Source organism: Populus trichocarpa, chromosome 6 (assembly GCF_000002775.5).
Source record: "Populus trichocarpa isolate Nisqually-1 chromosome 6, P.trichocarpa_v4.1, whole genome shotgun sequence".
NCBI classification, from domain to species: Eukaryota; Viridiplantae; Streptophyta; class Magnoliopsida; order Malpighiales; family Salicaceae; genus Populus; species Populus trichocarpa.
The window spans coordinates 9145940-9170682 of NC_037290.2; the positions used below are offsets into that span (position 1 = coordinate 9145940).

At 31.8% G+C, this 24743-nt stretch overlaps 2 protein-coding genes and 1 long non-coding RNA gene across 6 annotated transcripts; 2 read left to right on the top strand and 1 right to left on the bottom strand.

The window, feature by feature from the left end:
• Nucleotides 1-9133: 9133 nt before the first annotated feature.
• On the top strand, nt 9134-10202 carry LOC112327844 (uncharacterized). Its single transcript, XR_002982252.2, has 2 exons — nt 9134-9761; nt 9870-10202. It is a non-coding gene; the product is annotated as an uncharacterized LOC112327844 (long non-coding RNA).
• Nucleotides 10203-12574: 2372 nt separating this feature from the next.
• LOC18100080 (uncharacterized) lies at nt 12575-18261 on the top strand. Of its 4 annotated transcripts, XR_002982644.2 has the most exons (4): nt 12589-12847; nt 13782-15619; nt 16239-17054; nt 17700-18261. XR_002982644.2 is itself a non-coding variant. In XM_024604507.2 (2 exons), exon 2 carries the CDS (start codon nt 13785-13787, stop codon nt 15498-15500), a length of 1716 nt encoding a protein of 571 aa, XP_024460275.1. In that variant the 5' UTR covers nt 12589-12847; nt 13782-13784; the 3' UTR covers nt 15501-16002. The 4 variants fall into 4 exon arrangements, 1 of the variants encoding a protein (XP_024460275.1); XR_002982643.2 differs by having other exon boundaries at nt 12575-12847; nt 16239-18261; XR_002982645.2 differs by lacking the exon at nt 16239-17054.
• LOC18100081 (iridoid oxidase) lies at nt 16309-18112 on the bottom strand (the record flags this gene model as incomplete). Its single annotated transcript, XM_052453646.1, is given in 3 exon segments — nt 16309-17042; nt 17169-17666; nt 17669-18112. Coding segments are annotated over 3 exon segments (1569 nt in total), but the record flags the coding sequence as incomplete, so codon positions are not given.
• Nucleotides 18262-24743: the final 6482 nt, after the last annotated feature.

Sequence of the window (24743 nt, forward strand, 5' to 3'; positions counted from 1 at the left end):
ATTTTAAATCAATAAAATTTAATTTAATTTCAAAAAACCAAACATTAATTGAACAACATTTTTTTTTTCTGACACGGCATGATCCCCTGGCCAAGGCAGACAAAGTAAACCACAAAGTTTAATCCCAAAAAAACTGCAACACCAAAGAATAATAAAAAAAAAAAATTGAGTTCCAAATATGGAAAAATATCTCAAGTACTGAGAAAAAAAAAAGAGGAAAGATTATGTGAGGACTTTTGTCACGGGCCTTAGTTTTAATACTTAAATAATATGAAAATGATACGACTCATGAAAGAGGAAATGCATTAAATTGGTGGTGATTCTTTCTATCCCTGTTGTATTCACTTGTTATCATAATTTTAAAATGTTTAATTGAATTTTTTTTATTCCTGAATTATTGAAGTTGTGTTAGATCTTTTAACAATATTAAAACTAAATTGTCATAAGAAATCATATAGCTTGTTAAGATGATTTTGCCCTTCTTTTAACAAATCATATAGCTAGTTAGTGGGGTAATATTGTTTTTCTCACTAGGGTTGAATGGTCATTTTCATATTGATTGAAAATAGATTAGTGTTTTTGCATTTACAATGTAAATAAAATGACTAAAATATTTTTAAAATCAAAAATTTTAAAGATAATGCTTAGGGATGTATTTGTATTTTCAATTTTATGAAAAGTAAAATAACTTAAATGCATTTAAAAATTGATTTTTCTTAAGCTTGGGTTTTATCTTGGGTTTTATTTATTTATTATTCATTGTTAAATTTAGATTTTTTTTAAGGATATATAATTTAATTTAACTGATTACAAATAAACATGAAATGCTCACTTTATGATATTTTGTTATCTCATATTTTTTAATTTTATCATTTAGCATTTATTTAATTGAAGATCAGGTTTTATTATTGTTTTTATTTGCTTCATGTAAGATTTTTCACTGATTTTGAAAATGACCCGTGTTATTTCAGATTTTTTTATTTATTGTTTTTTATTAGATTTTTTTTAAAGATATTTTTTAAAGTAAATTAATTAATTAAATATAAATATAAAATTTTTATTTTATGACATTTTATTTAATTTGATTAAATATAAACAAGAAGAACGATCTATTAACCACTAAAAAGATTTCTCAATTTTTTTTTTCAGTGTAAAAAACAATAATTCTGGATGCAGCCGCCGACGTCCCGCGTGCGTTAAAGTCTACATACAGGATTAGAAATAAAAAAATCATTTAAATTAAAACATAAACAATATATACCACGTGGAGAAACTCGCAGCAGGACATATAATAAAAGGATCTGCTCCACCGTAGCCAGTGGGTGGCCCAACCGTATTCATGATGATCAATGCGGCGTTTCGTGTAGACTTTTTATTATTTTAATCAGTTTTATTTTGACTTGGGGCGTAAATGTACGAATCCACATTTTCATTGTATCGGCCTATAATTGGATCCAGCTATCATTTAATTATTATTTTCCAAATTCAGTTATACTTCGTAATCATTCCATTTGGACGTCTCAACTTTTTAGTTAAGTTGTTTCGAAAAATATTATATTTATTTAAAGAAACAAAAAATTGGTATCACAATCCATAGTTAATTTACTCGAGCTCCAAAGAAAAATAGTAGGTATGCGTAGGAATGTGATCAAATAAAAAATTAAAAAGAAAAAAATATTACGAAGAAATGCACACAAAAGCACTTGTGAATAAAAAAAAAAACACTTGTGGGCCGGCATACTTACCTATAAAAAAAGGAAGTCAGACTTCTTTTTTTCTTTTTTTTCTTTTTTTATGTTAAGGGACTAAAAACGTGTCATCCCCCTCATTTTTTTTTATTTTTTTAAAGTCTTTTACTTTGTTAGATGATATATCATTTATATTCTTAGATTTTGACTAGACTAGGTTTTTCAAACAAAAAAAATCATTTCTAATCTATTTTAATTCAAAAACACTGAAAACACAACTTTAAAATCTCGATAAACTAATTTATTTTTTTAACATGATGAGGATAAAATAAATAAATAAACACATCAATGAACTCTTGTTTTGAAATGAAACTCATGACACAACGAATGATTTTTTGTGGTCGTTAGAACATGGCTAACAATTACTTTATCTCCTTTTTTTCTTTTTTTTTCCTAGCGATTTCCTCTCTCATTTCTCTATTTCAGGGACTAAAATATAAATAAAGTAAATTTTTAGACTAAAATATAAATATTTTATAAAACAAGGAGTAAAAATAAAAAATAAAAATTATAGGGAAAAAAAGTGCCTAAGCTACAATAGAAAAAAAAAGAAAAGAAAAAAGAGGCTAGGATTTTGTTTTAGCATCTATTTTAATCCCTAGAGTTTTAATTATGTCAAATCAATAAAATTGAATTTGATTTTTTCAAATCAAGCATTAATTTAATGTTAGAACCTTTTTTTAACATTGAGAGAAAAGATTATGAAGTTAACCAAAACAAACTATCAAGTTCAATTCTAGATAAATTACAGGTGAAAGAATCATGTTAAAAAAACAAGTAACCGAAGAAAAATAAAATGACAAAAAAAAGAAGAAAATATTGTATGAAACCACAATGAATATCCTCATAGACTATAGTGTATCCTGAGACCTTTTAGTTTTTATTTTTTAAATTTAAATTTAATGGTGTAACATCCCTAACTTTTAAAAACTAATTTTCTACGACAATGACCTTTAAGTAATGCAAAAACCCAATGGTGATTTTTTTTTTCATGTACCCTACCGAAATTTCGACATAGTTTTTTCTATACTAGGAGTGTACCAAGTAATCGGCAATTTCTTTTATATCATAATTCAATACTATAGTCAAAGTCCAATCATCTTGGACTTTTCTCTCATCAGCACAACTCAAAGATTGTTTTTTTTACATGTACCCTATTGAAATTTCGACATAGTTTTTTCTATACTAGGAGCGTACCAAGTAATCGGCAATTTCATTTATATCATAAGTCAATACTATAGTCAAAGTCCAATCATCTTGGACTTTTCTCTCATCAACACAACTCAAAGATAGCATACATCCAATTTTCATGAAATTTGAATAGAAATAATTTACACATAATTTTATATAGCATACTTCATTAAATGGTTAATGGACATTCAAATTATCTTATCTTAAATAATATAAAATTCAATATTGATACACTAAATTTAAAAAGGATTACAAAATATTAATGTGCATAATTTTTAAAACATGATTACGAATCCAAAATGAAATACCCAAAATTACGATACATATCAATTTAACATCTTCAAATTACAATATTTAATTCTATAACAAAAGGTGGCGCTATAAGAATCTACTGGTCGGCTCTGGAATGAGAGAAACCTGACAATTACATAATTTTATTATTTAAAAAACAAAGCTAATCCAATAAAAATAATTAATGATAAGGGATAAAAAAAAAAGGTCAAGTGCTGATGGGCTAGGTCCACACACATGGTCTTAATGAAAAATCCAAGGTCCACACCCGCATTCTTTTTATTTTGGCCTTATAGGTCGCTTTCCATTACAACTGATATGTCACCAAATAGGCTACTTATTAGAATATGTGCACCACTGTGGTCGTTGGAAAAATAAGATTAAAAATCTATTTTTCAAATCATTTTCACCTAAAAGAATCTCAAAATACTATAAAAACCTCAATAAACCACTTAACAACCAAAACACCTTAAAATCACTCAAAAAAATAAAAATCAACCAAATAAAAAATATAAACGAAACTCAATCTACTTTTTCAAGCATGTTTATAGGAAAACCACCACCATTGAAATCTCCTCGTCAAATGGAGCTCGTTGACACCAAGAATAACAAGTTTCGTCACCAAAAAGTAGTCATCCACCAACTTTCTCTCTCTTACACCGTTTTAGATGACTTTATCTCTCATCTCTCTAACTCAGGGATTGAAATGTTAAGAAAATAAAGTTTTAAACTAAAATTAAAATTTCAAAAATGGGCTAAGGAGTATGAAAAAAGAAATTAGGTGGACTAAACATAATATTTTCTAGAGAATTTGAGTTTGGCCATGAGATTTTTATTTGTTTTACACTTTAGTCTCTTTTATTGAATTGTTTTTTTCTTTAATAAATTGGTAATTAATTCGGGCATAAAAGAATGCAATTAAAACAAGAAATAAGGGTGAAAACAAAAACAAAAACAAAAATAATTATTGTTAATTGTTATAGTGTTTTACCAAAACATTTTAGTAAATTTTGTAATACCAAGTTGTCTTTTGTCCCTTTTTCGGTCTTTTATTTTCAGTTACAATCAATTCACGAGGGTAACATGAGTAGGCAAAACTCTTCTTAGGCCACTACAACCTTTATTTACAAGAGCTATTAATTACAGGTGCCTATTTTGACTACAAATATAACAAATAAATTATCAATTTTTTTAAAGTGATATTATTTGTAAGCCTCAACCATGCATTTTTTAATATCTCAACATGGATGAACTCCTTATGTTGATATATGATGCAAAAGTTTTTTTTCTTAAGAAATAAATATTTTTCTTAATTTATTTATATTATTATGGTTTTTGTGTGTGGGTGTGTGTGTATTAAAAGAATAGTTTTTTCTATTATTTAGTATTATTAGGATTTTCAAGTTTTTTTTTTCTATATAAAAGATTGTGATAGCCTTTCGATAAGTAAGACATGAATGAATAAAAATTAAATATATTAGATGTCTCCCTATAAATATAGAACACAAAAGCTCATAAGAGATGTTCTACAAGAGGAGAAATTAATATGGCTAGCTAGGAGCAGCCATGTTCAGACAAAAACAATAATTAAAGAAAAATAAATTGAAGAAATGGCAATGAGAAGTTATTATCTAGCCACGATGAAAGGAGTGCTCAAGACAAAGATGTAAAAGAGATCTTTCCAAGACGAAAATAAAAGTTCTAGAAAATTATGAATGCAATGTGACAGTCAAAAAATAAATAAAAAAAGATATTAAAAGTTATCATAAGATGTTCCTGCATCGCATTTTAAATTTAAAAAATCATGAGAGTTTCAAAATTAAAAGGGAGTATTTGAATTAACTTGAAAGTTTTCATTCAAAGTGTTTTTTCGGTTCTTCTAAGTACCTACTAGATTAATGTATAAATATTAAAGAGTATTTATCTTTTAGACTAGTATAAATATTTGTATTTAAAGTATTATAAGTCTAAATCCACGTTTATATTAATCTCTATCATTTGAGAGTAACGTGATATAGAAGAGTCGTCTTCCTTCCTTCTCTCCTTCCATTTCTAACAAGATCTCTTTGATTCTTCATTACCATTCTTATTATTCGAAGCATCCTACCATAGATAATTCTCATTCTCATGTTTCGCTAAGATCATATAACTCATGAAAAGTCAAGAATATCTCACTGAAAATTATATCAATAATCTCTATCATATTAGGTGGAAGTGCTTGCGCTCGAGCAAGAATGCAAGTTAATTGGAGTGCATGCATGCGTGCACAGAAAGAAAGGAAAGAAAGAAATTAGGGAAGAAAGAAAAACTTGATCCCATGACAGCTGAAGCTGAGGAACATGTGGACTGAGCAAGTTTGATGGACGTCGGAGCATTGACTTGGTGATGGATGATACATAATTCCATGTACTCCTCCTCCTGCTGCTGTATAGCAGCAATTTGTTAAATTCTTTGGATCAGATCTACTCTATATCTATTTAGCCACTGACCGATTGACAACTAGATATATAGAAACCTGAATTCACCATGAAATATATATTTTACATTCCAATTAAGTATAGGTAATTAAACCATGAAATAGAAAGAAAAAAAAAGAAAGAAATTGTGTGTATATATATAAGCATGGATGACTAATTAATTATGAATATAAATGACAACGTCTAATAAAAAGTTGCGACTTCCTCTCCGGGCAAAAGAAACTGCATGTTCAATTATCATTACGTACAGCCAAACAAACGTATATATATATACTTCGAACAACAGAGTTTTCCAGTGTGTTGCTGTTTTCCACCTTATGCAAAACTCTTTATTTCTCTTTGATAACCAAATATTTGACCTGCCTTTCACCACAGGTTAGATAGTTTTTTTTTAATAAAATAATTTATATATAGGTTTTTTTAATATATTTTTGTATTTTAAATTTTTTTAAGTAAAATCAAGAAATTTATACATACATGTAATTAAATAAATTGATAACTACGTATGTTAATAAGTGAAAAAAACTATAAACGATGATTAAAAATAAAAATTGAAAAAATCAAGAGACAAATATAGATCAAGATATTTAATTTCTCAAGTCGACGTGACATTTACACGGTTGTGTTTGCTAAATTTTTTAATTAAAATAATTTTTTATTAAATCAAACGATAATAAAAATAGACACACATTAAATTAATTGAATAAAATTAAAAAAAAAAATGCTAGTTAAACCACTCATAAGAACCATATTTTATACATGCTCTCCAATCCCAGTGGTTAATAATGTGTACATATTAGAAATATTATTTGAAAATATTTTTTTTTATTTTCAAAAATAAAGTTTATCTATACAAAAGATTAAAAAATAATATAGATTAATCAAAATAAATTCCTTAAAAATTAAATGCATAATTAAAAAATAATCATCATTTCAAATAGACTTTCTAAATAACATAAAAGAGAAAATAGATATAGATATAAATATAAATATAAATATAAATATAAATATAAATATAAATAAGATTAAGATTAATTTTAAAAAATAGAAATAAAAAATAGAAAGTATTTTTTCTTAAATAAAAAAAAGTGAGTAGTGTCGTCCACAATAAAACTTGTAGAGTGAACCCAGACCATGAACTCAACCGAGTTTAATATTTTTCCCCTTAAATTTAAAGCAAATATAAAAAAGTAAATAATATCATCCACGCCTCCACGGTAAAATATGAGGGGGTGAATAGTGTGACTATATAGTGTTCACCTTACATATTTTCCGCTTAAATTTATAGCAAAATCTTATAAAAAAAATTATCAATGTCGTCCACAGTAAAACGTGAAGGGATGAATGGTGCATCTACACAATGTTCACCCCACACACTTTAGTTTATTTAGGGTAAACTTGAATCGTGAACTCAACCGGGTTTAATATTTTTTTCACCCTTAAATTTATAGCAAATCTAAAAAAAAAAAGTGAACAATGTCATCTACGGTAAAACATGAGGGGGTGAACAGTGCAGCTACACAATGTTCACCCCGCACATTTTAGATTATAAGTAACAGGGTATCTAATTATGACCATTTACTGATATAGTGAAAGACTAGATCCGTGACCTCATACTATGTTGTGGTTGGAACAAGAAAAAAAAAAGGTGTAAAAAAAGATGTTTGTGTGAAGCAAGCGTATTAAAAAAATCCGTAACACGAGTCATAAATCTGATGGAGTCAAATAAGTTGATATTATTTAATTAGATGATAAAAAAAATATGCAACTACAGTAAATGGATTGAATAAAAAAAATTCATGAGAATATGAAAAAAAAGGCCATTGAGAAGGAATAAATCAACAAAGCAAAATTCTAAACTAATCCAATGTGGAAGAATAAAATAAAAAAAAATAACTTGAGTCAACCTAAGCAAACATGACAAATTTGCAACTCGATTCATTAGACCGGGATAAACCAAGAGAAAGCAAACAAAAATAAATGATGAAGCTCAATTCCCAATAAATCTAATTTAGAAGAGCGAAATAAAAAAAATCAATCAAATAATGACAAAAAAAAAACACCAACAAACCAGGTAAGCCTGCCAAACCTCTTGACCTGGATCATGAGAATGAGATAACCCAATAGAAGACAGATCATGGAAAATTACAAAGCTCAATTATAAATTAACTCAGTGTTGAAGGACAAAACAAAAAGAATTAAAAAAAATGACTACAAAAAAACTCGAGTAAACCTGGGATAACTCGTCAAACTCATTATTCAGGTGATGAGATTGGAATAACTGAATAGAATGTAAATCAAAGAAAATCATGAAGCCTACTTTAAAAAAAAAACAACAACATGGAATGATAAAATTGAAAAAGAAAATCAATGTAAAAAACATAAACCCTAAAAAAACAACGATGTTAACTCGAGTTAAGTTTTTAAACCTGCAACTTGGATCACGAAATCGAGATCACCCCATTGAGAAAAAAACATGGAGTCCAATTCCTAATCAACCCTATGTTGAAGGATAAGATTGGAAAAAAATTCAAATTTAGAAAAGGACCTAAAACAAAAATCAACAATCAAATGAATGAGGACCAAATTAGAAATTTAAATAAATAAGAGGACATTTTAAATTTTTAGAATGAAGGATGAAATTGAAAAAAAAATTAATTTCACAAAAGAATAAAAAAAATAGCAATTAAAAAATCAGGACTAAATTAACAAAATAAATAGAAGAGGACAACCTGTAGTTTTTTAATTGAATGATGAAATTGAAAAAAATATGAAAAAGGACCATAAGCAAAAATTTAGCAATCAAATGAATGAGGACTGAATTTAAAATGATAATAAAGTAAGGGGATAACTTTAAAATTTAGAATGGCTAACATGAATTTCAAAGAAAAAAAAAGGGAAAAGAGAGAGAGAAGAATGAAAAGGTTTCAACAACCACCATTGTGAATCAACTTACACGTACCACCTGGTATGAAAGATAACATCATGATGCATCCATCTCTACCGCAAATGGCTTGGTGTCTATTTAAGAATGTGGTGCAAACCGCATTCCATGAAAATTAAATTATTTTTTGGTAAAAAATTAATTTTTTTATATGTTTTGAATCATTTTGATACGCTGATCTTAAAAAAAATTTAAAAATAAAAAAAATATTATTTTAATACACTTCAATATAAAAAATACTTTAAAAAACAACCGCAACCACGCCTCCATACAGGTTTCATCACCAGAGAAGACCGCCCACTTTAGACCTCCCTCATTTTCTATCGCGTGCACCAGCCTCTTTTACTCTAGCTGTTAACTTCAATTCCCTATATTTATTTCATAATCCAATTTGGTTCTTAAAGCCATAATTGCTCTTAAATCAACAGAATTTAAATATATTATGACAAATCAAACATGCATTGAAACTTCTCCTCAACATAATGAGACTCCTATATCTAGATTAAAAAAATAAACTATCAATTCAATTTGCAAAAAAAAGAAAGAGGGAAGATCCATCAAAAGAGGATGGTGGCCATCATTTAGTCTATTTTTAAGTCTAGATTCATCTACTCTTCAAAGACTTGAGATCATGAAAGATCAACGGCCATTATTTCAAGATGAAATCCTCTCCAAGGACTGCAATCATAAAAGATTGACAGTCACGATGGAGGAAGATTTTAGATGAAATTCCCTCCTATAAATAGTGGAGGGAGGCAGCTAGAAGAAAAGGGGGAAAAGGGGGGAGAAAAAGAAGAAAAGGAAGGGAGGCATTGAGACAGGGGAGAAAGGAAAGAAACAAGAGGAGAGAACGATTTAAAAAAAGGTGGGGAAGACACAAAGGAAAAGAACACAGGGGGGAAACGTAAAAGAGGAAATAGGCCTGCTTTACAGAGGAAGGAGGAGGTAAGACAGGAGGCAAGACAACAGACTAGTCGATAGAAAGGAGGGGAGATAGAGCAAAGGAAGACTCAAAGTGAGAAGAGAGAGCAAGTTTGAGAGGTGGGTACTGCAAGAATCAAAGTGCAATCTGACTTTTATTCGACAAGGCTTGCTTTACAGGAGAAAACGGTAAAGAAAAGTTTCGTTCATTCTTCAATTGTCAAAACAAAAAAATCAACTCTGCAGTAACAGGTGTGATGTGATTTTTTTTTGGTTTAACATGGGTGTCCGGGCCAGCTTGCGCGTACCTCGACTAATCCCACGACTCCTGAAGTTAACGACCATGTAAGTCTCCAGTGGCCATCATATAAGCAACCACAGGGCTCGAACCTGAGATCACAGAGAAAGTAAACCTTTTAATCCCAAGTTCTTGCCATTAGATCACCACCTAAATGGTTATGTGATGTAATTTTTTGATTTCTACTCTTGTGGTACATCATTATATGAATTTGATTTCACCATTGTTCCTTTTCTTACATATGTATATGTCCAGGTAAGGATTATGAACTCTTGTTCTAACGATTGTATCAAATTAGAAATCATCAATGTATTAGTTTCAAGAAAAGAAAAGATTCTCTGTTTAAGTTTTCACATCTGCAGAATTTATGGATATGCATGGTAGGTGGGGAATCATAATCCAGTAGAAGTATTTATCTTTGTAACATACAGTTTTGTTTTTTTCTTTGCACTTGATTTTGTAAGGTTGCACAAAAATAACGCATAACACGGGAAAATATTATAATATTATTTGAGAACTAAGAAAAAATTAAGCAACATTTATTTTATTAAATATTATATTATAAAGTTGAAAAGATAGATATAAATTAAGATATCTGATCTTGAAACACAGGCTATGAACCCGGTTGTCTTCAATAACTTTATTTCTTGAATTTAATTTTTTTATTTAATCAAATGATAATAAAAATAAATATGTATTGAGAAGAAATTGAATAAAAACAAAGAAAAAAAAATATCATAAAGGGTTGCATAAAAAAAACACCTACTAATATCAGGAAAAAAAAATGTTGCAACCTTATTCATAAATCAAGTGAAGATTAAATGATATTCTAATTAAGAAATCACAAAATATTGTTTGATTTATTCATTTTATGCAATCTTAATTAAAGTTGTATACCTATTGGATCTCTCATCCCACATATACATTAAATTAATCTATTCTAATTAATTTTTTTACAAATAAAAAAAAAACAATCAAAGGTAAAATTGGACATGTGTTTTTTGGCTTAAAAAACAATTTTGAGCATATTTTCATCTAAAATCACCTAATAAATATCCTTATGATGTTAATAAACAAACAAATCAACTCAAAATACCCCAAAACTTGTTTATATATACAAAATCAAAACGAAGAAAAAATGCATCTCCCAACCTCGATCTTGTTTTTCTAACAAGAATAAGGGCAAACAAATCTTAACAAAACTTCTCTTGTCAAATAGAATCTGCTAACACCAAGAAAGATATTTTTTATAGCTAAAATGTGGTCAACCAATGTTTTTTCTCTCTCTTTTTCATTGTTTTTTGACAAATTTCTCTTTTCTCTCTCAAATTAGGTTTTGAAAAATAAAAAAAATAAAGTTTTGGACTAAAATAGAATTTTAAAAAATAAAAGGATTGTGTCAAAAAAGAGAGAGAAAAGGACGTGGACCAAAACAAGCTTTTCATACAAGGTTCATAATAGTCATGTAAGTTTATGTGTTTTACACTTTTGATCATCTTTCTCTCAATTGTGTCTTTCTATAACAAATTATAAGAAAATATGCATTAACTTAGCTACAAAGGATGCATTCTAAAAGAACAGAACTTCGATGATGAAAATAATAATAATAATAAAAAAAAAAACATTTTTGATCCACAATGAAATATAAGAGGAAGCATAATGCATTTTACATGATAAAACCACCATGCCTATCTTGCAAGATCAAGTTCTCATGCCTAGCCTTCAAAAATAAATCTCAAGTGGGGTTAGGCCTTCTAAACTATACTCGCATGCTTGTACTTTTTAAAAAAGGCCAAGCATGCTTGGGCCTTGAAGTCTAAGCTTGCCTTGTATTTTTTTTAAGGCACTAAATGACTCGTCGTTTACTATAATAGTTGCGGTCATTGAAGGTGACTGAGAAATCAAGGTTTGAGTTTTTGGATTTCAAAATCCTAAATTTCAACATGTTTTCCCTTAAAAACATGAAATAAAAACTCTAAAATCCCATTCTTAACAACCAAACATGTTATAATCAGCCTGTAAAACTCAAAATCAAATTAAATAATTTTTTTTCCAAGTCTTTATCTCTTTTTTCCAACATCATTAAAGGTTTAAATCACCTTCATTGAACTTATCTCTTAAAAAAAACCTTGTTTCCCACATATGAGCAATCAAAATGTAATTGTAATATGATATTGTTAAAATCTATGTGCGCGTGCATGAAAATGTGAAAGGATTTCAGATTTATTTCGCGGAATGAGAGTCCATAGATTATATCAAGTGAAGACAAGATCTTGTTTCCCACATTTGTATTTATTTAATTTAATATTCTAATTGTGTGTTGAATAGTTGTACAATTAAAGTGCATATGCCTTACGGATTCCCCCGAAACCTAAACTAATTTGATGACCTGGGAGTCGGATATTGTTATTTTTTAAAATATTTTTTATTAAAATAATATTTTTTTATTTTAAAAAATATTTCTAAAATAAATACAACAAAACAATATAAAAATATAAAAAATAATTTTAAATAAAAAAATAATAAAACACAGCTGCACCTCAACTTCTAAATTTTAATAAAAACTTAAATTTTAATAAAAAATATGTTGAAACTCACTTTTAAATATTTATTTTTTAAAAATATTTTCTAAATATACTGATGTTGAAATTATTTAAAATTGTTGCAGAGGAATTTATTGAGGGTGGTAGTGGGCGGAAAAGAAACAAAGAATATATATATATACTAACTGCGAATCCTTAGAAGTCCTCAGGCATAAACCTGAAAACAAAATATCAATGGTCGTCTTTTCTTATTCTACCTCGGATTGACCGAATTTCGTTTGTTTACCCATTTTTTTCTGGCTCTCTGCTTTAGCTATTGCTATATATGATGGTGGTGTGGCGTACGGTTTAATCACGCTTTCTACTTTTTTAAACTCCCACCTCACTGTTCACCCTGCTCTTCCTTTGTGGTACTACCTAGCATTATTGCTTTGGTGAGTGTATGCTTGCTTGTTCTTTTGTGCTGTAGTTTGACAAGATGGCTTGGTGATTCTTTGTGTAATTTCGGATTTTGGGTTCTTTACATTTCTTCATTTTGATGATTTTTAAGCTTGAGATCTCAGGCGGATTTTGGGTTCTTTACATTTCTTCATTTTGATGATTTTTAAGCTTGAGATCTCAGGCTGTTTTCCTCCGCGCCCCCCCCCCCCCTCTCTTTTATTATAGGAAGTCATGTGGTTTGTAAATTGAAAATTACAATTAAAACAGTTACTGTGATTTAATGAAAGTATGTGATATGGTCGGTGGAAGAGATTTTGACTTCAATTATACAACTTTTGTGTTTGGTTGCTGAAATGTGAAAGAAACTCAATCTTTTAAATTCTAAAAATGAAAATAATTTTTATGATTTATTGAAAGTAATTGCTCAACTATTTTGACTAAACCAAGTAAGTAATTAGTTTTCTAATGATGGATTTTGTTTTCTATTTTGGAGACCCTGATCAATTAATAGACTCAAGATTCAAAATTTTGCTGTACTTCCTCTCTTATGGTTACTGTTATATTCTTTTCCTTTCTGTTATTTTGAAGATATGGCAATTCCAATATTTTATGTGGTGTACTAGAGTTAATCGTCTGCCTGTTTGAAGTCTGAGTTTAGGTGGGACATGCTGCCGATTTTAATGTTTGATTTCTAGTGATGCTGAACTCTCTTATAGCTCAGTTTTAAGTCATCTTGTACTTTAAGGTTTGGTCTTTCTACTAGTTTCTTGAGAAACAAAACTTTGTCATATCGTTGAGTTCTTGCAGATTTTAGTAGTCGAATCAGTCTCGGGTTTATGTGCTTCTACCTGTTATACGGGGATCAGTAGACCCCCTGAAGTTTGTTTTTGAGATTTTGTCTGTAACATATGTTATTTGATGGGACAGGCGATGGTAGCTGACTCGTGGTTTATTAATTGGAGGTGGAATTCACGAAAAGTCTCTGCAGAGACTGATAAGGAAGCAATTGGAGTATTGGCATATGAAGTTGCAGGCTTGATGTCCAAGGTCGTTAATTTATGGAACTATTTGAGTGATAGAGAGATCCATAGGTTGAGGGAAGAGATTGTCAACTCAGTTGGAGTTAAAAGGCTTGTAGCTGAGGATCATGATTGCCTGATGGATCTTGCACTAAATGAGATACTGGAGAATTTCAGGCTAATTGCAAGATCTGTGGCTCGGCTTGGGAGGAAGTGCAAAGACCCTCCTTTCCTCCTATTTGAACGTTTTGTTAATGACCCGGTTGGGAATAATCTTGAGTGGTTTGGGTGGCAATATAGATTAAAGAAGATGGAGAGGAAAGTTAAAAAAATGGAGAAATTTGTTGCAGTTACAATGCAATTGTCTCAGGAGCTGGAAGTTCTTGCAGAACTTGAACAAACTCTTAGGAGACTGCGGGCCAATGCTGACTTAGATCGTGTGAAATTGCTCCAATTTCAGAAGAAAGTAATGTGGCAGCGACAGGAAGTTAGAAATCTGCGGGAGATGTCACCATGGATTAGAACCTATGATTATGTTGTCCGTCTTTTGGCAAGATCACTTTTAACTATACTTGAGAGAATCAAGCATGTTTTTGAGATCAATCAACTACCATCTGCTCAGGGAAACAGCAATTGCAAACAGAGGAATCCTGATTGTCTTCCTCAGACCCGTTCCTTTTCTGTTCTAATGCAATCTTCTATACTTCCTTCAGAGGATATTCTACATGGGTTCTCTTCAGTACCTACAGGAACATCAGGTTCGACTTCAGGACTGGCTGCTGAGAAGTATAAAATAAGCAAGCAACAGCTTCAACCTCATCATCAGTCATCCAGCCTACATGGAAAGCAGTCTCGCTTGAAAACAAAAGGATTGTCTCATGTTGGTTCTTTTAAGGAATGCATGATGAGTGGAAGTGATTCTCCTATTTTGCTGACCTGCAATTCTGTTGTTGGTGGTTCTTTGAGGCTCACAAGTGACTATATGAAAAAAGTTGATCTAATGGAAAAATCAAATATGGAATCTCTTTCACGCAGCAACCGATTTTATTCTAAATTAGCTCTATTCAATTCAAAGCAGGGGTTGTTGAAAGCCCCCTCATCCACTCTTGGTGCTGCTGCTTTAGCTCTCCATTATGCAAATTTGATCATATTAATTGATAAGGTAGCTTCATCGACTCATATGATTGACTTTGAAACAAGAGATGACCTGTATGGCATGTTACCCACAACTATAAGATCTGCTCTGAAGGCTAGGCTCAAGGCACATGCCAAATCTCTTGCTCCATTTGTATATGATGCTTCACTTGCAGCAGAGTGGAACCTGGCTTTGTCACAGATATTGGAATGGCTGTCTCCACTGGCTCATAACATGATAAGATGGCAGTCCAAGCAAAACTTTGAGAGGGCACATGAGGTTTCCAGCACAAATGTACTCCTGTTTCAGACCCTCCATTTTGCGGATCAAGCAAAGACTGAGGCTGCAATAACAGAACTTCTTGTTGGTCTGAACTACATCTGGCACGGAGAACATGATGAAAAAGCCTTGCCAGAGATTCCGGGCTGCAGAGCTAGTTCCTTTTATGAGCCAAAAAGGGATCATCATGCATATTATATGGCACAGGATTGAACAGGTTCTCATAGGTCTCAAATGATGAGGTGACCAGGTTCATGAAATGATTTGGATTGGGCTACCAGACCATACTCCCAGAAAGCAACTTCTTAATGCTGCATCCTCACATTGTTAAGGTACCATTTTGATCAATCAATCAATGCTCTTGTGTCTAAGCACGTTGATCTACTCTCCGCATCTGGGTTTTCAAATTCATTCATTTTTGGATGTATGCATAACCTATATTGTAACATGAGAATGTCTAGAATGTAGAGAAATGCAATTTTACCACTCTTTCAGCAATGCCTGAAATTTGACCATACTGTATGTTAGATAGTCAGTTATCTTTGAGGCTAAAGTGTCTGCATACTCTACCAAATCTTGATTTTTAGATCAAGTATAGGAAGTCTTTTTTTTCCCCTTCTCTCCAGCGATACTTTCTCCATCAACACCCCCATCTGTAGGGCAAGAAATAATGTATTCAATCTGTCTATGATATTAGAAATTTGTGTTCCTGAAATGTGATTAGCAAGATAGGGTGTCAGCAGTCTACTTAAATTTATAGCAAGTGCTGAAATTAGATTACATTGTTCAAGAATGGAACAATTCACGTACTGCTGTGCTGAATAGTATGAAATAAAATACAGGTGCTAAAATTTTTGCCAGATGCTGGATACAGATTAAGTGGTCATCTTGATGACCAGTTTGTCCTTCCCAATGCTATAGATTTAGGATGCTAATTTTTTTTTTTGGCAGGAACACTAGTTATGGAGAACATGAGCAGCAGCAAGTAATTAAAAACAGTCAGTAGAGAAAACTCCTTAGCTGTCATATAATCCCCGCATCTGTTTCTTATTGATATTATTGCTGAAGACATTTATTCAAAACACGCATTCCACATGCAAATGACCTCGTTACCCAACTTGCAGAAACTCATTTGACATTTATCATTCTCCCTATCTGCTTTGGTTTAGCTTTTAAGGGTATGAGCTTTTGCACTGTTAGTCCCATCCTCTCATTCACGTCTATGGTCCCTGGAGCATAATTGCTGCCAAGCTCCCAGTCAAAACAGTGCAGCAGAGAGGCTAGACCAAGGAGAACTACCCTATGAGCTAATAACATGCCCACACAAATTCATCTCCCAGATCCAAATGGAATAAACTCAAAATTCTGTCCCCTGTACTCAATGTTTGATCCTAGAAATCTCTCAGGCTTGAAAGACATGGGATCCTCCCAAGAATCTGGGTCTCTCCCAATACCCTATGCTTTCGCAAAAACTTGTGTATCTTTGGGTATTAGGTGCCCCATGAAGTTTGTATCTTCTAAAGTATTTTGTGGAAGCAGCAAAGGAATGACTGGATGTAACCTTAGTGTTTCCTTAACCACTGGCTGCAAATATGGAAGTTGATCTATGTCGCTTTCCTCAACCTTTCATTTGGGTCCAACAACTTGATGAAGCTCTTCTGTAGCTCATCCCATCACCATAGGGTTGCGCAATAGCTCTGTCATGGCCCATTCCATCGCGGTGCTTGTAGTTTCTGATCCACCAAAAGACATTTCCTGCACCATTGAGTAAGAACTTTGAATTAAATGTAGTTAACAAATGTTTATGATACATACTTCACAGAAGCTTGATGAAAATTTTGGTTTGATATGTGTAATCTGCATTTAAGGCATCGTGTTTACCAGTATGATAATTAGTCTATTTTGATCTGAGATCACGTCAGGCCCATCTTTTTCGTCACCTTCATGCTCCAATAGTGCATCTAGGAAGTCGTTTGTCTTTTTTCTCCCTGACTTCCACTCCTCTGTCCTCTCCTTCACAAATTTCTCCACTATCCTCATGGTTTGTCTCATGTCCTGCACCATGTTCCTCATGATCCCCTGAGGATCCAGCCATTTCAAAAATGTTAAGAATTCTGCCACATTTCGTGTCCCAGCCCGCTTCATGACATTGTTCATGGCATCATAGAATTTATGGCCATCTTTTGACCGAGGGTTCACAAGATCCCGTGACAGCACAAGATTGCCAATTAGATTGAAGGTCATAAGGAAGAGGTAGTGGGCGCCCTTGATTTCCCCCGACTCTCCCTGTGCTTGTGCTTCTGCAACATCCTCTTCAATATACCTTATCATGTCATCAATGCATTTCTGTCGGAGGACAGCTGTCTGATCGATTTGCTTGGTTATCAATTTATCATGGGCTTTGTTGAGCAGAGACGCTGGAGCATGCGCCAGTTTGGGCCATACCAACCTAGTGCCAGTGATCCTTGGTAGTAATTATGAGCTGTAAACACAAGAAGGACTTTGCGATCGCTGAAAGCAAGGTCATGATTCTTGAATAATCCTGCAGCAGTCTCGGCAGACTGTATCACCAAGGTGTTTGTGTATCCAAGTTTTAGCCAAATTACAGGACCATACTTTTCTTTGAGCTTGTACAATGTCTGGTGTGGAATGGCTCCGAGGTCAAAGATGTTACCAAAGACTGGCCATGCCGGGGGCCCCGGTTGTTGTTGTTTGGTATCAACTCTCAATTTTCTCTGTTTCAGCGGAGAAAAGACCCTACCCGGCAAGTAAATTCCAGGCGCTCTCCATTTTCTGTGTTTAGTTTTCTTCTTTGTTCCCCTAATTTATATGCAAAAAACTTTTTGTTTCCATATCATCAAAAGATTTGGTGGTCCAATTACTTGGATTGTCCTATGATCATGGGAACTTATATTAAGGTTTCTTCTATTTGCTATTGTAAATTGAAATATAGTATTCACATTAATCATTTGTCTGAGGGTGTCTTCTGAGATGGGCGATTCAGGATAGAATAATGCCATGAATAACAGAAAGGGTCTGAAGCTATGAAAAATGTTTGGCACCTGGATTTCTAAATCTGGAATAAAGGGGTAAAGCTTGCTTTGACACCCCAAATACCACATCGAGCTTGTTTGGTTAGACAAACTGTGTTTAGATGAGCCCAAAGTAACCTTATAATAAGGCTCTCTTGTTAGTTAAAGCTTTATAATAACTGGAAGATGCTGCAGTCCCTCTATAAATCCTTTGTTCGCACTGTACCATGGCTGGAGCTATGGTATTGTGCTATGACACGGTTTCCTTTCTTTGTTCTGCTTTAAACTGTCGGTGTTAAAAAGAAATGCATGCTTGTTCATACATTATTTATTTGTGTAGAGGATAACATTTCAAGCAGCAACATGATTCATCTGGTGAACGTCCCCAATAATTATGGATCATGACAGCTTGCCTGAACATATTAAATAATGCAGTAATATTCTTTGAATGCCCTGATTATTAATTTAACCAGTAGTTGGTGCTGATAGGCAGAGACTCCATGAGAAGTGCACGGTGAATGCAGAAAATACATGAAGAGTCTAGGTTATCATCCTACAGGCGCATGATTCATGGGACATCATAATTAGATTAATTAAGGAGGTCGTTGAGAACTTTTTATCTTAAATTTCATTGATTACAGCACATTTATTAACTAACTAGCTTTTAATGAAAAAGTAATTAGAAATAGAACAGCAGATGTTGACAGGTAAGGTAGAGGAAACTAACTAGCAGCTTGGCAAAACCCAAAGATCAGTACAGCCTAAAAACCCTAAAGAAACAGAAGATGCATCCCAGTATGCAAGAACGTGTCTTTTAACTAGCAAGTCGGTCTTTGCCATTAGTAAATTAGAACAGACAGTCCTCTTGTGCCTCTGAACCATAGAATCCCTGATTGGGATCACTGTTCATCACTGGGAACTTCGCCGGCTAACATTTAGCACATGTAATGAAATTTAAGATAATCAAACAGTATATGTTCTTTAGTTGCAGTTCTGCACCATACTCATAACAGGAATGGATTATCTTCTTATTGAACATCGACCTCAGAATTCAGCCAAGAGCGTTATACGGTCATGCAAGACACTAGGAGAAACAAGCCAAAATCATGATGCTTAACAGAAAATACTTGTTGACAACACTATCACAAATCCTTTTTTTTTTTGGTTGCTCTAGACCACTCAAGGCACATATTCCACCATCAGATGTGCAGAACTTCAACTCTGTTGATTATCAATTTATGGGAGATATCTTTCTTGGTATTGCATATAAAGGAACAAGCTTCCGCACCGTTATTCCCATCCACCAGTTCATGTCCAAGGTAGGGGCGAGCAAAAAAACCGATAAACCGAATAAATCGAAAAAACTGGAAAAAAAAATAACCGCAAAAACCGAACCGAAAAAAAAAACCCGAATTAACAGATTAAAAAATCATTAAAAAATTCCGGTTCGGTTCGGTTTCGGTTTCCAAAGTCTGAAACCGATTGAACCGAATCGAACCGAACCGGTTCAACCATTCCAGCATTTAAAAAAAAAACCAAGTATAAATAGAAAAAACCCTAGACCTAAAGTGCAGTTGACGCCCCCCCTCCCTTTTCCCTTTTTTTCTCCATCATGCCTCTCATCTCCCCGTAGCCCCTCCTTCTTTTCTCTCTATCTCTCATCTCATCTCTTTAAGTTCACCCTTGCATCAATATTTACTTTAATCAAACTATATGGACAAATAAAAAAAGAGACGACTTTTTGATGATTAAAATTCTAACTCCATTTCAAGTCCATCTCTGCAGTCTGCATCTTGTGGGTTTTTGTTTTTTTTTTATTATTATTATGTTATAATTTGCTTGTAGTTTGTGGGCAGAGCTGTGTTCTTGAACAACAGAAACCGAGATTTGCTTGTAATTTGTAGGCACCGGACATCGAGATTTGCTTGTAGTTTGTGGGCACTAGGCAGATCTGTTTTCGTGAACAACAGAAACTGAGATTTTCTTGTAAATTTGCTTGGAGTTTGTGGGCACTGGGCACCGAGATTTTCTTTTTGGTTTTACCGGTTTTTGAACAACAAAAACCGAACCGAACCGAAACCAGTCGGTTTGAACCGGTTTCGGTTTTAAAATCTTAAAATTAATAATGTCGGTTTGGTTCATTTTTTTATGTAAAAACCGAACCGAACCGAAAATGATCACCTCTAGTCCAAGGTCTCTGGATTGGTACCGCTGCTAATCTCCCAGTCAAAACTGTGAAGCAAGGACGCCATGTTTTGGGTCCTTTGACAACATGTTTACATCTCAATCTCCATGATTAATTCATCAATATACCCTTCCCAATTAGCTTTAGTTAGCTTTGATTGAAAAGAGAGTCAATCATAAAAGAGTCAACTTTGTGGTTGTTTTCTCTTAGTAAGGTTCATTGCACAAAAAGCAAAAAAAAAAAACCATGCACCATAGCTATCAAGGAAGGTTATAAAAGAGATAGAGCGGGAGAATCTTCCATAACAACCTATCTTTAGAAAAACACCATCGAAATAATAGGTGGTTTTATAACTTTCTAATTTTGCTTCAGCCTATCAAAGGAGTGCCTTTCCATAAAAAGAGGAGAAATCGAAAGGATAAAAGTCCATAAAAGAAAGAAAGAATGATAGTAAGAAAAAAAAAGAGACAAGAAGAAAAGAAGAGAAAAGGAGTAGAGGAACAAAGGCTAAAAGATGATGGGAACAAGAAGAAAAAGGAGCAAGAACATTTAGAGAAGAAGGTTGAATTTTAACCAAAAGATATACTATTTACCCTTAAGAAGATGGTATAACTTAATGGGTACACCCCTTCTTAATTCCCTTTAAATCTTTACTTGAATGTTTAATGTTTATCCACTATATGTAGTAGTTGGTTTGATGAACAATGTGTGTGTTTTGATGTGTTTGATCATGGTTTGAAGTAACATGCATGTTTTGATGAATGTATGTTCAATGTGGTGGTGGATGCATAGCTTGTGGTTTTAAGATATGGTAGGTTGTTAATGTAAGGTTAATGGTCTATTTAAATGACATTCAAGTCCGTTTTTATGGTTAGATTAGTCAATGAAAATTGGGTTGATTGAAAGTATATGAGTTGATAAGCATGATTTGTCAAAATTGTGACCATCAGATGTTATGGGTTAAATGTTGTGTTTACTCAATCCATATTGATGATAATGTTGAATAAAAATGAGTGTTAGAATCAATATAATTGTATAATGTGTTGAAGCAATCTATTTTGAAGTTCTGTGGTCTTTGTTGGTTTAATTGTTGCATTGCATTCTTTCTTTGTTTTCTTGAGGCTTTAATAGTTCAAGCAAATCAGTATGAGTGTGTTAGAGTTAAGGATGCTGAGTTTAGGCTATTTTTCTAGGTTTTGGCTATTTTTTGGGTTTAAGACAATGTTTGAGTTTTATAGGTTTGTGGGTTTCTAGGTTTGGTGTTCAAAGGTTGCCTTTTTTATTTCTTGCAAGCTAAAGTTATTAGCTTGCCTTGTGTGTTTTGGTCGAAGCCTAAGCATATATATGAGTGTTCCTTAATCTCTTCGAAGACCTGAGTTTATGTTTTAGGTTGTTGGGTTCAATTCTTAGATTATCTGGCATATTGTTCCCTTTGAATGAGTCTTTTATCTTTAAACTTACATGGTCTAGCTCTTTGTGCTTGTGATTCGATACAACTTGGTCTTTAGCTTTAATTTGATTTTTGGGTTCTTATAATGTTCTTTGTGTTCAATAACAAAAACATCATTTGATCTTTGCAACTCTATTTTGATCGTGAGTCATGTTTCTGGGTCTCGGGCCAGTTTAGGAAGCCTAGTCTATGTGTTTGGACTGAGCTTTTAAGGCCTAAGACCGCGTTTGGCAAAGCCAAAACTTGTAAAAGAGAAAAATCTTTTTTTGATCTTTAAAGTGTGTTTGACAAACAAGTCTTACAATAATTTTTAAACTTGTTTTTTCCAGCTAAAGCATGTTTGGAAAACACACCCTCACACATTTTTCACAACCCTTTTTTTTTTGCTACACGCTTTAGTTTAATTTTAATTAATTTTTAGATTTTTGAAAGATCATTTTGCAATTAATTTTAGGTTTTTTACACCATTTTTACCATTTTATATATAATATTTGGAATTTTTAACTTATATGTAAGACATTTTTTGGTATTAAATAAATTAGTTTTTTTAAATAGAAAAACAACAAAAATCCTTTTTTAATAGAAATATATTTATGATTAAAATTGTATATGGCCAAATTCTAAGATAATTTCCATGCATATTTTTGTAAAATAAAAAATGTTTTCTTTAGTATTTTTAAGAAAAATCAATTAATGAATTTTAAAACTAGTTTGTAAATTTCTATTAGAATTTGGTCTAAATTTCAAAAACACAAAAAAAATCAATATGTTTATTTTTAATATCAAGATTTACAAACTTATATGTTAGACGTATTCCTAGTATTAAGGTAAAAAAAATATGAAATATAATAAAATATATTTTGGTTTTAGAATAGTTAGGTTTAACCCATAAAGTTATAGTCCACATTATCAATAGACAAATCAATTGTTAGAAAAACACAACGGAGCCTTAGTGATAATTAGACAAATGAACAATGCAGCTTACCTTAGGTAGAGTGTATTATGGATGATATTGTCTTCCTTATATACAACGAGTCCCCTTATCCAGATTCTGTAGACTAGTTAAGGTTTCTAGTGACCAAAACACTAAGTAGCAACTCCAAATCTTTAAATAATAAAGGACAAGAATTATTTGTTATTTCCACACTCAAATCTGATCTAGAAGAATGATTGCCCTGCATGTACTATAAAATGACGACTCCACTGAGGACTTAGTTATGAACTAATTCCACCAATTTCCATACTTTCATTTTCTCACATTTAACAAACATAAATTAACACTCAATCAACTTATTCTACATGAATCACAATCAAGCATAATGCACTATCATCATCAGACCAATCTAATATAAGCATAACAACGTCATTTAAACACTAAAACTTACACAATTCCACCAATTATAATACTTTCATTTTCCCACATTTAACAAACATAAATCAATACCCAAACAACTTATTTCATATGAATCACAATCAAGTATAACACACTAACATCACCATATCAATCCAATATAAGCATAACAATGTCATTTAAACACTAAAACTTACACAATTCCACTAATTTTTATATTTTTATTTTTCCACATTTAACAAATATAAATCAATACACGAACAACTTATTCTACATGAACCACAATCAAGCATAGCACACTACCATCATCATACTAATCCAAACTAATCATGTAAACCTTTAACCCAGAATTATAAACTAGTATTAAAAAGGGTAATTCTCAACTAAAAGACAATAAATTATGAGAAAAAAAAATTTATGATTAGAAAAGAGAATCCTTAGTAATATTAGCATAAATTTCAGATAAAATAAAAAAAAATAACTTAATGTGTGAATTGTCTACCCCGTTGTAAATTGAGTAAATTTCAATTGGGTAAAATAATTATTTAAAAGAAAATCCTTGTGAGTTGGGGTGATAACTCTTAGAAAGATATAATGGAACTCCAAAAAATGAATGTTTGAATTTATGCACAAATAATGTTGTCTGTTGGTGTAAACCCCGCGTATTGAAGCGTAATTTTCTACCAAATACGGTGAGAAATTCTGAAGAAAATTTATTATGATTAGGGTAAAATATCCTAAAAGAGTATTATTAATACTGGATTAAATAAAAATAAAATAATTTATAAAAAATCCATAAACAAGGGATTTACAGAAACTATCCTTCCCCCTTTATTTTTATATGTTGAATGAAATTCCAGCAATATATATATTAAAAAAAAAGCAAACATTCTCTTCACTTGTTCTTCTTTTTCTTTTAAGTTTTGGTGAGAGAGTTAGTTAGTAACAAAGAAAAGGAGGTTTAATAGGAAATTTGATACCAAAATTAATGGGTTAAAAAGAACAATGAGAGGATTACAATAAATATATATATATATATATATATATATATATATATATATATATATAGAGAGAGAGAGAGAGAGAGAGAGAGAGAGAGAAGTATTCTTGGAGGAGGAAGAGGATTTGTAGGAGAACTTGCAAAGTAAACCACCAATTGAGTTCAATTTATGTAAGTAAGATGTTTTCTATGGTTATTTTTATTATTCTAGTGATTTGATGATGAGGGGATGAAAAACCTCCAAATCCTAAATTTTATGGTTTATGTAAATTGATAGAGAAATGAAAATTATAACTTCTTTAATTGTTTTTGGTATGGGAAATGTTGTATTAGGAAGTAATTTGGATTAATTAAAATAAATTTTGAGAAATAAATCTCTATATGTGGCCGGCTATGGGTAAGATTTTAGGGGTTATGAAGATTTGATAAAATTATACA